The 12,333-nt window shown below is 46.4% G+C and overlaps 1 protein-coding gene across 2 annotated transcripts in view; it reads right to left on the minus strand.

Moving 5' to 3' along the window:
* Positions 1-826: 826 nt before the first annotated feature.
* The window catches only part of LOC311150437 (arf-GAP with GTPase, ANK repeat and PH domain-containing protein 3-like), a 217,243-nt gene continuing 205,736 nt past the window's right edge, over positions 827-12,333 (minus strand). For both annotated transcript variants that reach the window (XM_084187924.1, XM_084187923.1), the window contains exons 17-18: positions 3,178-3,433; positions 827-2,892 (exon numbers count right to left, since the gene is read on the minus strand). In XM_084187924.1, coding sequence (XP_084044050.1) covers positions 2,656-2,892; positions 3,178-3,433 — 493 coding nt within the window. In that variant the 3' untranslated portion in view covers positions 827-2,655. The remainder of the gene's footprint in view (positions 2,893-3,177; positions 3,434-12,333) is intronic.

Below are 12,333 nucleotides of genomic sequence, written 5' to 3' on the forward strand. Positions count from 1 at the left end.
GTTGACAAGTCAAGAAAGAGTGACCAGAAACTAAAATATTTCCAATTGTTTTTCTGGAAGCTTATCTGGTCATAGAGGATATTGGACCCATATCTAAAGTACATCCTGGGCACGTCCAAAATGGTAATTAACCTTCTCCCTTATAGAGCACTACTTTTCACCTGGTCCCGCATTGAGCTCTGATAAAAAATAGAGCTCTGTTTAGGGAATAGGGTGCCATATCAGAACAGCCTGTCTTTGGGGGAAAACACTTTGCTTAGAATAATGGTTATAGTCAGGCAACATTAAGAGTAGTGGGGAAGGGAAATATTACAAGGGTGAATACGGTCCTATGGCATCAGGTAAGTATATACCTTAAACTCCTATAAGAAATAATTGGAAATGTACTCAAGAATTCATTGAAATAAGTTGGTGCCATGGTGGTTTGTACACGTACTCTACACCTAACAACTCGTCAATGTACCATTATAACTTAAGGCTGTCTACAAGCTCTGTTGACCATCAGTCTAAATGTAATTTGGTTGAATCTGAGGGCCAGTTCAGGACAACAGGGATGAAAGTGTACCCTGTATTTTACAGGTTATTCCTGATTGACCACATCTTGATATTCTGTGAGCTTCAATAAACTACACATACTGAGGGAATACACCGGGCCAAGCTGGTTTAAATGATGTAATTCCAACCAGTTTACAACCAGATTGTAATATGGTTACACTGATGTATTTCCAACCAGTTATGCCCGCTGGGAATCAACAAAACCATATAGATAATGTACCAGGGTTAATATGAAGAGCCTTTGCCCTGTAAACATAAACACTGCCATTGTAAAACTAAAGACCAGAAAACAGGGTTTTAATTTCAATCCTTAAAACGGCGGAAGAGCGAGGACAAATACATGTCACTATAGACTTTATGCCAATATCACTTGAATGTTCCTGTGGTCAAAGTCCTTCCTCCTTTATCTTGTCTTGTCCCAGAAATGATATATACATATGATATTATCATGAAGAATTACCATAGAGTGTCAAGTCATCTCAGCTTTCCTCTTCATCCCTTCTTGACCCGTTCAGTCTCTATCTCAACAGTCTGACACTTGAATGTACGTGGTTAGGTCCATTGAGTAAGGAGGAGGGGTTGGATGGTTGGTTAAAGTCAAGTCAGTTGGAGAGGAAATTACGACTCTAGAAGTCAAAGTTAATCCACACTGTTTCAGGATAAGTCTTATAGGAGGAAGAGCTACTTTAGGTATGTACACTTGAAAACACCTTTTAGTCAAACAACTATAAAATGTTAACCTTTTCTTCCAATGGTGTCCTTACAAAGATTTACTCAGTCACTTGCTCTCTCTCTTTATCTCACTCACATTCTCTCACTCACACACACACACAGTTCACAGCAACAACAGAAGAAACAGTATCATGAGTACCAAACAGGAGGTGAACAGATATTCCATTACGCCTGTAGGTGTTTGAAAATTGGGCTAGGATATGTGATCTGTGTCAAGTATTTATCAACACTCTTCAACCCATTAAAAAATTACTCCAACAAAAGATGTCTTAATGATAACATTTCCATCCTTCAGACATCCCTGTGAATTATTTTTGATTGAAGAGGAATCTTTACAAAAAACATTCAGCCCGTTGCTCATAAAACAGACCCATCAATTCCCTTATAATAATGGATGATTAGCAAGAGGAACAAACCACTCACTTTACTATCTCCCAAAATTCTCCCATTGTGCAATAATTTCTTAAATGTCAAATTATGATTTAAACCTTTTGCCCCCAAGTAAAGTATTTCAATCATTTTTGACCTTCCATCTAGACATGCTTTGCTTTTGTACATGAATGGCATGTCAAGAATTTGATAGCTTCATAGTACCAATAATAACTGGGTCAAATAGAACCTTAATAATTCTGATATTGGTGGGACATGGATTATGGAGGACCTTACTTGTCGTAAGCTCTATTACATGATCTATAGTAATAGCTTCTTTCCTGTATGACTATGCATGGTATCACTTACCATGTGCTGTGCATCCAAGTTCCTTATGAGTATCTAATGCAAACTGTTACGAAGGTGTTTATCTTTCTCCAGGTAGGCATGGAAGCATGAATGGATGGAATTAGTCATTTCATATAACAGTACAATAAAAACACAGTTTGGCTCCAACAGAGGAAGACCTGAAAGGAAATGTTCAAGCATAAAAACGAACTGTTTTAGTACAGAGTGGAGGAGGGGCGGGGTGAATGGCAAAAACATGAAGAAATCTCGAGCCATTCATTTGGTTGATGCTTAATAACAATAACAAGCTTTAAAGCTGATCATGATCATTTCTGACAGAGATGCACCTCTGTGGTGATGATATGAGAAAAACAACAACAAACAAATACAATATACAATGTCCACCAGGTAAGCCCCTCTCTCAGCGTCGTGGAATATCTCTATGCTGTCCGTTGCGCAAACAAAAAAAACTCCACTGTCAGTTACTCAGTCTAGGTTACATAGTATGAAGCAGAGTAAGAGGAGAATGAGGACTAGGGACTGGGAGAGTAATACGATCACTGGGTAGTCTATGGGGACACAGTGTGTGTATGTTCAGGGGCCTTGGTGATCCGTGAGTCCGGTCCGCTCCGGTCAGGTCCACTCCTGGTCCTACATGATACTGACACTGCGGTTGAGTTCACCGAGGGCGTTGTTATTGTTGACATTAGGGTTGGGGTTAACATCGGGGTTTCGGCGGCTCATGTTGGGTGTGGTCAGGCTGCTGACAGGGTCATTGGGGCAGCCGTGCTGGAGCAGGATGTCAGAACACTCCTGACTTCCTGCCCGCTGGGCGCAGGACAGCGGTGTCTGGCCGCGCGCGTCCCGACTCTTCACATCCACACCGTACTGAGGGAACAGAGAGAGGTGTAGTTGACATTGTGGTCTAGCTAGTTCAGTATATCATTTGATTCTCACAAAGCACTCCATTTTCATCCACAGCCAAGAGTTTTTCCTGATCATGTCACATGCTCAGAACACAGTCCTGTCTCTGACCATAACATTTTCCCTATCTATTTAACTCTTTAACCATCTTATCTTATTCATAATCATTCAACCTTTATTCAACCAGGAAGATAATTAACCTTTAATCAAGGTTGAAAACAATCCCCTTTCGAAGCCCAACCTACTCACCCAGATGAGAAGCTGGGTGATGACCACATTGGCCATGGCGCAGGACAGGTGCAGGGCGGTGCGTCCATCCCCGTCCCCGTACGTCTCGTTGACCTCCTCCTTGGTGCCATGGGCCAGCAGCAGCACCACCAGCCTCAGGTCGTCCTCCACCACAGCCCGAAGCAGCTGCTGCCCCAGGGGTACGTCCGACTGGGGGACACCCACAAGGAACAGCTTCTGCTCATACTTTGCCCGGATCCAACGCTCCCTTTCCTCCCTGGGGTAGGACACAGAGAGATGACATCGAGGGTTAAAGAGGGTCAGTGAGGTTGGTTACAGAGGATCGAAAAACAAGGAACAATAATCAAAATGTGTCCAGATTTCTCTATTGAGGCTTATATCAAATGAAAGTGATTTGCTTATTTCTTTTACATTTTATGAAAGAACAGACTCAGATCTTCAAAGTGGTATATCATACCACTGTAGTTGGAGGAAAGTTATGCTGCTTTAAAAGTTGATACATTTATTATCCCACTGAAGTATGAGAGAATGCCCTTTGAAAGATTTTGATGAGATTTTCACACTTCCTAGAGAGCTCTTCTTTGTTTAAGCCCATTCAGCATCGTTCACACCCTCTTGAACCTTAGCCCCACCCACACATGTAAACGCATGTGAGTCAGCATGGCTTGTCCTCCAGAAAGCAGTCTCTCTAATTAAACCCAGCTAAATTCAGGGCAACAATGTTTTTGAGAGCTGTAGCAACACTTTTGCAGTTGTCCAAAGCTATATCTTTCCAAAAATGTGCGGTAGCAAAGATGATCTATATTCTGACCAGGGAAGCCCCCATTCTGTTATAGACAGAAGTCTGTGACATAACCAATCAGGACTCATCTCTCGGGAATGTCCAACCACACCATTATCTCAGCCAATCATGACTAACCAGGAAGGATCCTTTCTTTCTCCCCGTATAGCTCAGTACTTTCTCCTTGTCTAAACTAGGCTATAATTTCACATTGTTCATCCTATTTACAGATGCCATACGAGTTTGTAATTAAGGCACATGAAAGTTCACGTTCAAGAAGGCATTTCTGATTTTAAAAATAATAATAATTCAAACGGCCGCACTCTTAAGTAGGAACTAGCATCAAACGCCTCAGAACCGGTAACCGGTCGCAAATAGTGATTGAAATGGGATTTTCAATGAAATAACTAGATGTTTGTAATATAAAGCCATGATAATCCTTCATAAAAGGACCTTCTTTGATCGTGGGGGTTGGGGTCGAAGGATATGCTGGCAGGTTTTAAAGTAACTGCATTTCGCAGCACTTATAGGGCGTAGACCACATGTGACCACTGCAGTGTGATGTCTTAAGATCAATCCTAACCCTCACTCCATTGTCTCAAGCATGTATTTTCTCTAATATGAAGCCTAGTCTTTGAGTGTCAGGACACTGACGATGAAAGGGCTCAGTGGAGGGGTCAGATGCTGAAACTGTATCCCACCTCCACTGATAATCGTCTGCAGCAGGAGGGTTACAGTCTAGCCAGCTATCTAAAGGTTACACATTGTGAACAGCATGTCTGCTGTGAACAATACAGGAGAGGAGGAGAGGGGGACATGTTTTTATCAGCGCTGTCAGCCGTCAGTCTGAACTGGATAACTGGAGGAACCCCCACAAAGGAGGCTACCAGCGCCTGGGCCCCGGCCTCCCCTGGGGTGCCCGGGATGGGAGGCCGATCGATGGGCCTGAATGGCAGCCAGAGAGGGGGACTGGAGCTGGGGCTGGGGCTCCTTCAGTTATAGAGTCAGAGAATGGAGAAGAGAAGAGAAGAGGGCTCCATCTCCCTCCATTCACTGCCAGTCAGACTTCTATCTCTCTATCACTCTACATCTTCAATCTCGACACCCCAGTTCTCTTTTCTCCCTCCCACACACAAACCATCCCAAAAAATTACAATCAATACTGTGAATAGTTGGGCATGCTCAGTGTGGCTCTGACCCTATGACCCCGTCGGGCGGAGTGATAAGAGAAGTAGAAAGGGGCTGTTGTTTGGGCGTCTGGATGAGTGACAGAGAGAAGAGGCTCACACTGATAGGGGCAAACGACTCTGTCGCTGGTTGGAGTGACAAGGATCCCCCAGGACACTGACTGTCTGCTAACCGGTATGTATGGACACTAACGCCACATCACTCTGCACAAAGTCAGTCAGTAGGCCTAGATAGCAGTCTAATTCAACTCAACCACAAATAGCTTGTGGCAATGCGTCGTGATAGAATGACGCCATCTGTCGGAAGACAATGCTCAGACTGACTCGTGGCTATGTTCCAATGTCTACACCAGCATACCATCAGAAATGCATGCCCAATACATGCTAGTGTGGATATTGGAGCAGAGCTTCTACAGTATGTCATCTGCCAGGCCCACTGTACACAGCTCTCCATTTCAGCAGCATCAGCCTTAACTACAGGGGTTAATTAGCCTCTCTTCTCTACTGACAGGCCTGGGCCACCATACAGCTGCCTTTGTCAGCATCCACACAGAATTTGATGAACTGCTAAAGCCACTCAGCCTGGCAGATAAAACAGTCACCCTGAACTCTCTCACTGTCATTTACTCATTAAAGGATTGCTAATTGCACTGGCAGAATGGAAATTGTTTTATGTTGACTGCAGGGTTCATTAACACTTCACTTAAAGCCTGCATACATGCTTAGGCTATAAGTTATAAAGCATTATACCTCAACGGTTTAAGTGTTACTAGAAGTTCTTACGCAATTCTTCAAATTGTGCTACATTCAAAAAAGTGCTACATTCAATAACGGAAAAATTATATTTTCTTAAGGATGGGGGTGCTATGAAAGCAACAATGTAACCCTAATGGCAGGAGATTGGAGCGGTGTAAGCCCTCCATCAAACCCTAGTCTGTCATTATGTATGGACAAGGCTGTTAGAAGATCAATGGGAACCCAGAACCAGTGTATTGCTCTGGGTAGGAGGCTGACAGCCCCCCCCCACCCCCCTGGTTTCCACTTTGCACCACAGGAACCAAGGCTTTTTTTAAACATTCCCCAGACCTTTTCTGAGGCTGAAGATCAAGTATGTGTGAAAAGTTAATGAATATCTGATCGATTTTGGGTAATTGTCTGAACAAATATACTACCAGATTTTGTTTGGGTAAATTAGGAATTTGTGATGAAGTCGAACAGGGTGGTTGGTCAAAGTTTGCTTCAGAGAGCTAACCCACTGAATGAATGGGATCCCAGATCGGGGGAGGAGAGCACAGTGAATTGACATGAGCTAAATGAGGCAGAAAGTTAGCGCCATTACATGAAACAAAAAGGCTGAGAACCATTAAGAAGATGTCAACGTCGCAGAAAGGAGGCAAGGGCCCGTATTCACAAAGCAGTCTCAAAGTACGAGGGCTGATCTGGGATTAGGTCCTGCCCTGTACAATCTTGTTCATTATGATCTAAAAGGCTAAACTGATCCTATATCCTCTTTGTTAATACAAGGCTTGAAGCCACAAAATCAGCCTAACATATTTCCAAAAAGACCTAAATCCCAGTCCTTCAGGTCCAAATGCATCCACACTAGTACTTTAAAGAGTTCTGTTTAAGAAAATGGAAAGCAGCCAGCCAGGCCAGTGGTGGGGACTCAAATTCCTCAGCTGCTACACCACTTGAAAGGTAGAGTGTGAAAGGAAGTGAAATGGTAATCCCGCCTCCATCTTTTGTTTGAAATAGAACAACAATCCAAACAGAGGTAGGGTTTAGTCAGTCAGGGGGAAAGCCGAGACCCTTGAAAAGGACACTTCCTCTCCGCAGGAGGAAGAAAAATAAAATCAGCAGATTTAGCATGTCAAAGCGAGAGGAGAAAAGAGGGGGAGAAAGAGAGGAAAAAAGAGAGGAGATAGAGAGTGAACTTTCTCAGCAGGACATGATATTCAGGAAATCAAGCCGATGGTTACCTTTGACACACACACACACACTGCTTTCCCCACCCTTGCGCAAATACTTGCACCAAATTCCTCTGTTGCTTAGGGGACAGAGGGCACTTGCAGAAAAGAGAGTGAGAGCAAAGACCTCAATGAAAACCTCTGATTTTGTCTCTATAAACGATAAAGCATTAGTGCTTGCTGCAGCATGAATTTCCTCCGTCATTCAGTGTTATATCTGTGTGCAGTGATGATAATTTATTTACCTTATAGCTGACCTTTGTTTAAAAAATGTAGTCTGTACTCCTGAGTGGCGCAGCGGTCTAAGGCACTGCATCGCAGTGCTAACTGTGCCACTAGAGATCCTGGTTCGAATCCAGGCTCTGTCGCAGCCGGCTGCGACCGGGAGACTCATGGGTGGCGCACAATTGGCCCAGCGTCGTCCAGGGTAGGGGAGGGAATGGCCGGCAGGAATGTAGCTCAGTTGATAGAGCATGGCGTTTGCAACGCCAGGGTTGTGGGTTCGATTCCCACAGGGGGCCAGTATAAAAAAATAAAATATGTATTCACTAACTGTAAGTCGCTCTGGATAAGAGCGTCTGCTAAATGACTAAAATGTAAATGTAAGTCACAGAGGGTCTCTCATAAGATCAAAGAACACGGAAAAATAGGCTGTTAGATTCTGCTTGTTTAGTTCCTGAGCTGAGCAAAGGATTCTTACCTCCACTTAATTAAGTGGCAAATGGCGGAATAATTCTCCTCAACCCAGCCCACGGAGTCAACAACACATGACTGGATCCACATAAAGGGGAACAAACAAGGATAATTAGTCAAGCTCCAAAGACAAAGCCAAATAGGGATTTATTGGGGGAAAGAGAGACTGAGACAGATGGGGCGGGACCATTGTAGCATTGAGTAAAGTGTCAGTGAATAGGCAAGACCAGAGAATGACCAATCCAGGCCTCCTCTAATAAAGGTGCCATTGATTGGTCCACACATTAAGGGAGGAATCAGGATGTCCGTCCCACCATTACCCCCCCCTCCCTGCTCCTCAACATTCACATCAAATAGATGCACAGAGAGAGAAGGAGTGGTGGAGGGGGGGACTAGCAATCTAAACACCCCTCACAGTGGGAGGGGGCGGCCTGTATAGGAGCAATTCCCATGCAACAGCCGGCAGTTTCACTTACACATATTGAGAGAGAGAAAGAGCGAGAGAGAGGAATGCTATTTGGCCCTAAACAAAGAGTACACAGTGGCAGAATACCTGACCACTGTGACCCAAAATTAAGGAAAGCTTTGACTATGTACAGACTCAGTGAACATAGCCTTACTATTGAGAGAGGCCGCTGTAGGCAGACCTGGCTCTTGAGAGAAGATAGGCTATCTGCACACTGCCCACAACATGAGGTAGAAACTGAGCTGCACTTCCTAACCTTCTGCCAAAAGTATCACCATATTAGAGACACATATTTCCCTCAGATTACACAGAGCCACAAATAATTCGACAACAAGTCCAATTTTGATAAACTCCCATATTTATTAGGTGAAATAGCACAGTGTGCCATCACAGCAGCAATATTTGTGACCTGTTGCCACAAGAAAAGGGCAACCAGTGAACCACAAACACCATTGTAAATACAAACTATATTTATCTGTCGATTTATTTTCCCTTTTTTCTTCTTTTGGCTCTATACTTAAAAAGTTTGGATTCTAAATCTAACAATGACTGTGAGACTGTCAGCTTTAATTTGAGGGTATTTTAATCCATACCGGGTGAACCGTTTAGAAATTACTGCACTTTTTGTACATAGTCTCCCCATTTTAGGGGAGCAAAAGTATTGGGACAAATTCCCTTATATGTGTATTAAAGTAGTAAACAGTTTAGTATTTGGTCCCATATTCATAGCGCGCAATGACTACATCAAGCTTGTGACTCTACAAATTTGTTGGATGCACTTGCTGTTTGTTTTGGTTGCGTTTCAGATTATTTTGTTCCCAGTAGAAATGAATGGTAAATAATGCATTGCACAATTACATTTTAGTCATTTAGCAGACGCTCTTATCCAGAGTGATTTACTGTCATGGGCCTCTCACTCCACCGGGTTACCACCTTAATTTTCTTCCACTCTGCTCACCACTCTCTCTACTCAGCCTAACTAGCTCCACCTGTCCCTGCTCTGCTCTGCTCTAATTACTCTGCCAGCTGCGCTGCATTACCCACTACCTCTCCCAGTATTTAAGGCCCTGTCTTTCAGCTCTCCGGTGTCAGATCGTCTGCAAAGCTCACACCCGGAACCTGTTTGCTCGCGCTTCTGGCTCACCCTGGTTTTGTGACCCCGGACCTGCCTGTTTTTTGGATACTCTTCTGCCTCAGGAGATCCAGACCTGCTTCTGCCATTACGACTCCTGACTACTCTTCAATCCCGGTAACTCTGACCAGCCTTCTGCCTTGCTACTACGTATTTTGGATTTCCCTTGAACTGTACTGCTGCCTGGTTTCATTCCGCCCTGTTGTGTCTGTGTCTCCCCCCCCCAGGACTTCTGGACCACCCACCACCGGCTTCATAGGACGCATCGCTGCCACTGGGGGGGGCACAGACCCAGCGCATTGGACGGGATCCCTGTTACCCCTGGAGCCTTCATTCACTCCCTACTTCCCTTTTCCCCTTAAGTTTAATAAACTTTCTGGTGTGACGCAATTGTGGTCCTCTGGTCGTCTGTCTGAACCGTGACAGTACGATCTGACCATTATGGACTCAGCGCACACTTTCCCCGACATGGAAACCGATGAGCATGAGCAGCAGTTCCAGCAGCAGCAACAACAACTCGCCATGATCATTCAACTCCTCACCAACCTTACCCCAGCCAGTCTGCCCACCAGCCCAGCCCCCGAGTTACCTGCCCCGGTCATTGCAGCCGCTGCTCCGGAACCCAAGATTGGAAACCCCGAGCGGTTCAACGGCGATTCAACCCAGGTCCGGCCATTCCTGACTAGCTGCCGACTTCAGTTCTCCTTGCAGCCAAGGACCTTCGCCACGGAGGGGGCTAAAGTTGGGTATGCCATCACTCACCTGACGGGCCGAGCTCGACTCTGGGGAACAGCAGAGTTCGAACGTCAAACCCCCGCATGTGCAACCTTCGACCTGTTTGCTGAGGAGATGCTGAAGGTGTTTGACCTGGATTCACCCACTGCAGAGGCGTCTCGTGAACTGTTCAGTATTCGACAAGGCAGACGTACAGTCGCAGACCATTCCATCGACTTCCGAACCCTGGCTAGACGAAGTTCTTGGAACACACCATCGTTGGTGGACGCGTTCTTCCATAGTTTGGCTGACTATATCAAGGACGAGTTGGTCTCCCATGAACTGCCTTCCACTCTTGATGAAGCCATCGCACTGACTGTCAGGATCGACAGAAGGATACAGACCCGTCGTCGTGAGAGGGGGCGCCAAGGTCCACCTACTACCGGCATTCGGAGAGATCCGACTGGGCTCCTGTCATCTACTGCCACTCACCCAGGTCAGCTTGATCAGTCTGAGCCTATGGAGATTGGGCGAGCCTCCCTCACTCCTGCAGAGCGCCAGCGCCGCTTCACCTCAAACCTCTGCCTCTATTGTGGAGGTGATGGACATCGTGTGGTAACCTGCCCTTTAAAGGGCCGAAGCTCACCGGGCATAGGGGGAGTCCGGTTGAGTTCAATGACCATCCAGTCCTCCGACCGCAAACCCCTGCTGCAAGTTCACCTCCGCCTCTCTGACTCAACTCACACCCTGGCTGCTCTGGTGGATTCTGGCGCCGAAGCCAACATAATGGACATCAAGCTGGCACGCCAACTGGGACTGGAGAACCTCCGTTTGACACCTCCTATTCCTGCCCGGGCACTGGACGGACACTTACTCGGATCGGTCACTCATGTCACGGCCCCGGTCTCGATGGGTCTGTCCGGAAACCATCAAGAAACTATCCAGTTTCACCTGCTCCCCTCTCCAGGCCAACCCCTCATCCTGGGTTACCCATGGCTCCGCCGGCACAACCCTCAGCTCGACTGGGTGACCGGGGTGATCAGGGAGTGGGGAGAGGACTGCCACCGAACCTGCCTGCTTGCTGCCGCACTACCCCCTCGGCCAGTACCTACTAACTCCGCTCCTGACCTCTCCAATGTCCCAGAATGCTACCATGGTCTCAGAGAGGTGTTTAACAAAGCAAGAGCCACATCTCTGCCCCCTCACCGACCGTACGACTGTGCCATCGACCTCCTCCCTGGAACAGCTCCTCCAAAGGGTCGTCTTTATTCGTTGTCTGCTCCTGAAAGAAAGTCCATGGAGGACTACATCAATGGCTCTCTGTCCGCAGGATTAATCCGTTCATCTTCATCTCCTGCTGGTGCTGGCTTCTTCTTTGTGGGGAAGAAGGACGGATCTCTTCGCCCCTGCATCGACTACAGGGGACTCAACGACATCACAGTGAAAAACCGTTACCCTCTGCCTCTGCTCACCTCTGCTTTTGAGTTGCTCCAGGGAGCCACTGTTTTTACCAAGTTGGATCTCAGAAACGCTTACCACCTAGTGCGGATCCGGGAGGGAGATGAATGGAAAACCGCATTCAATACACCAACAGGCCACTACGAGTATCTGGTTATGCCTTTTGGCCTCACCAATGCTCCTGCTGTGTTCCAGGCTCTAGTGAATGATGTACTGCGGGACATGTTAAACAAGTTTGTCTTCGTTTACCTGGATGACATCTTAATCTACTCCAGAAACCTGTCTGAACACACCCGCCATGTCCAGCAAGTCCTTCATCGTCTTCTGGAGAATTCCCTCTACGCCAAGGCAGAGAAATGTGAGTTTCACGTCAAGACAGTGGCCTTCCTGGGGTACATAGTGGCAGAGGGAAGTATCCAAATGGATCCTGCCAAAGTATCAGCAGTCACTTCATGGCCAGTTCCGGAGAACAGAAAGAAGCTGCAACAGTTTCTGGGGTTTGCTAACTTCTATAGGAAGTTTATCCGGAACTACAGTACCGTTGCTGCCCCTCTCACTGCTCTAACCAGCACCAAGCAACCCTTCACCTGGACCCCAGCAGCCGACAAAGCCTTCAGTACCCTCAAGGTGAGGTTCACCTCCGCTCCCATCCTCCAGATGCCTGATGTGGACCGGCAATTCATTGTGGAGGTGGACGCCTCGGATGTGGGAGTTGGTGCTGTGATTTCTCAGTGGGCTGCGGAGGATAGGAAGCTCCA

The sequence above is a fragment of the Coregonus lavaretus genome (assembly GCF_964263955.1).
Source record: "Coregonus lavaretus genome assembly, chromosome: 23".
Taxonomy (NCBI): domain Eukaryota; kingdom Metazoa; phylum Chordata; class Actinopteri; order Salmoniformes; family Salmonidae; genus Coregonus; species Coregonus lavaretus.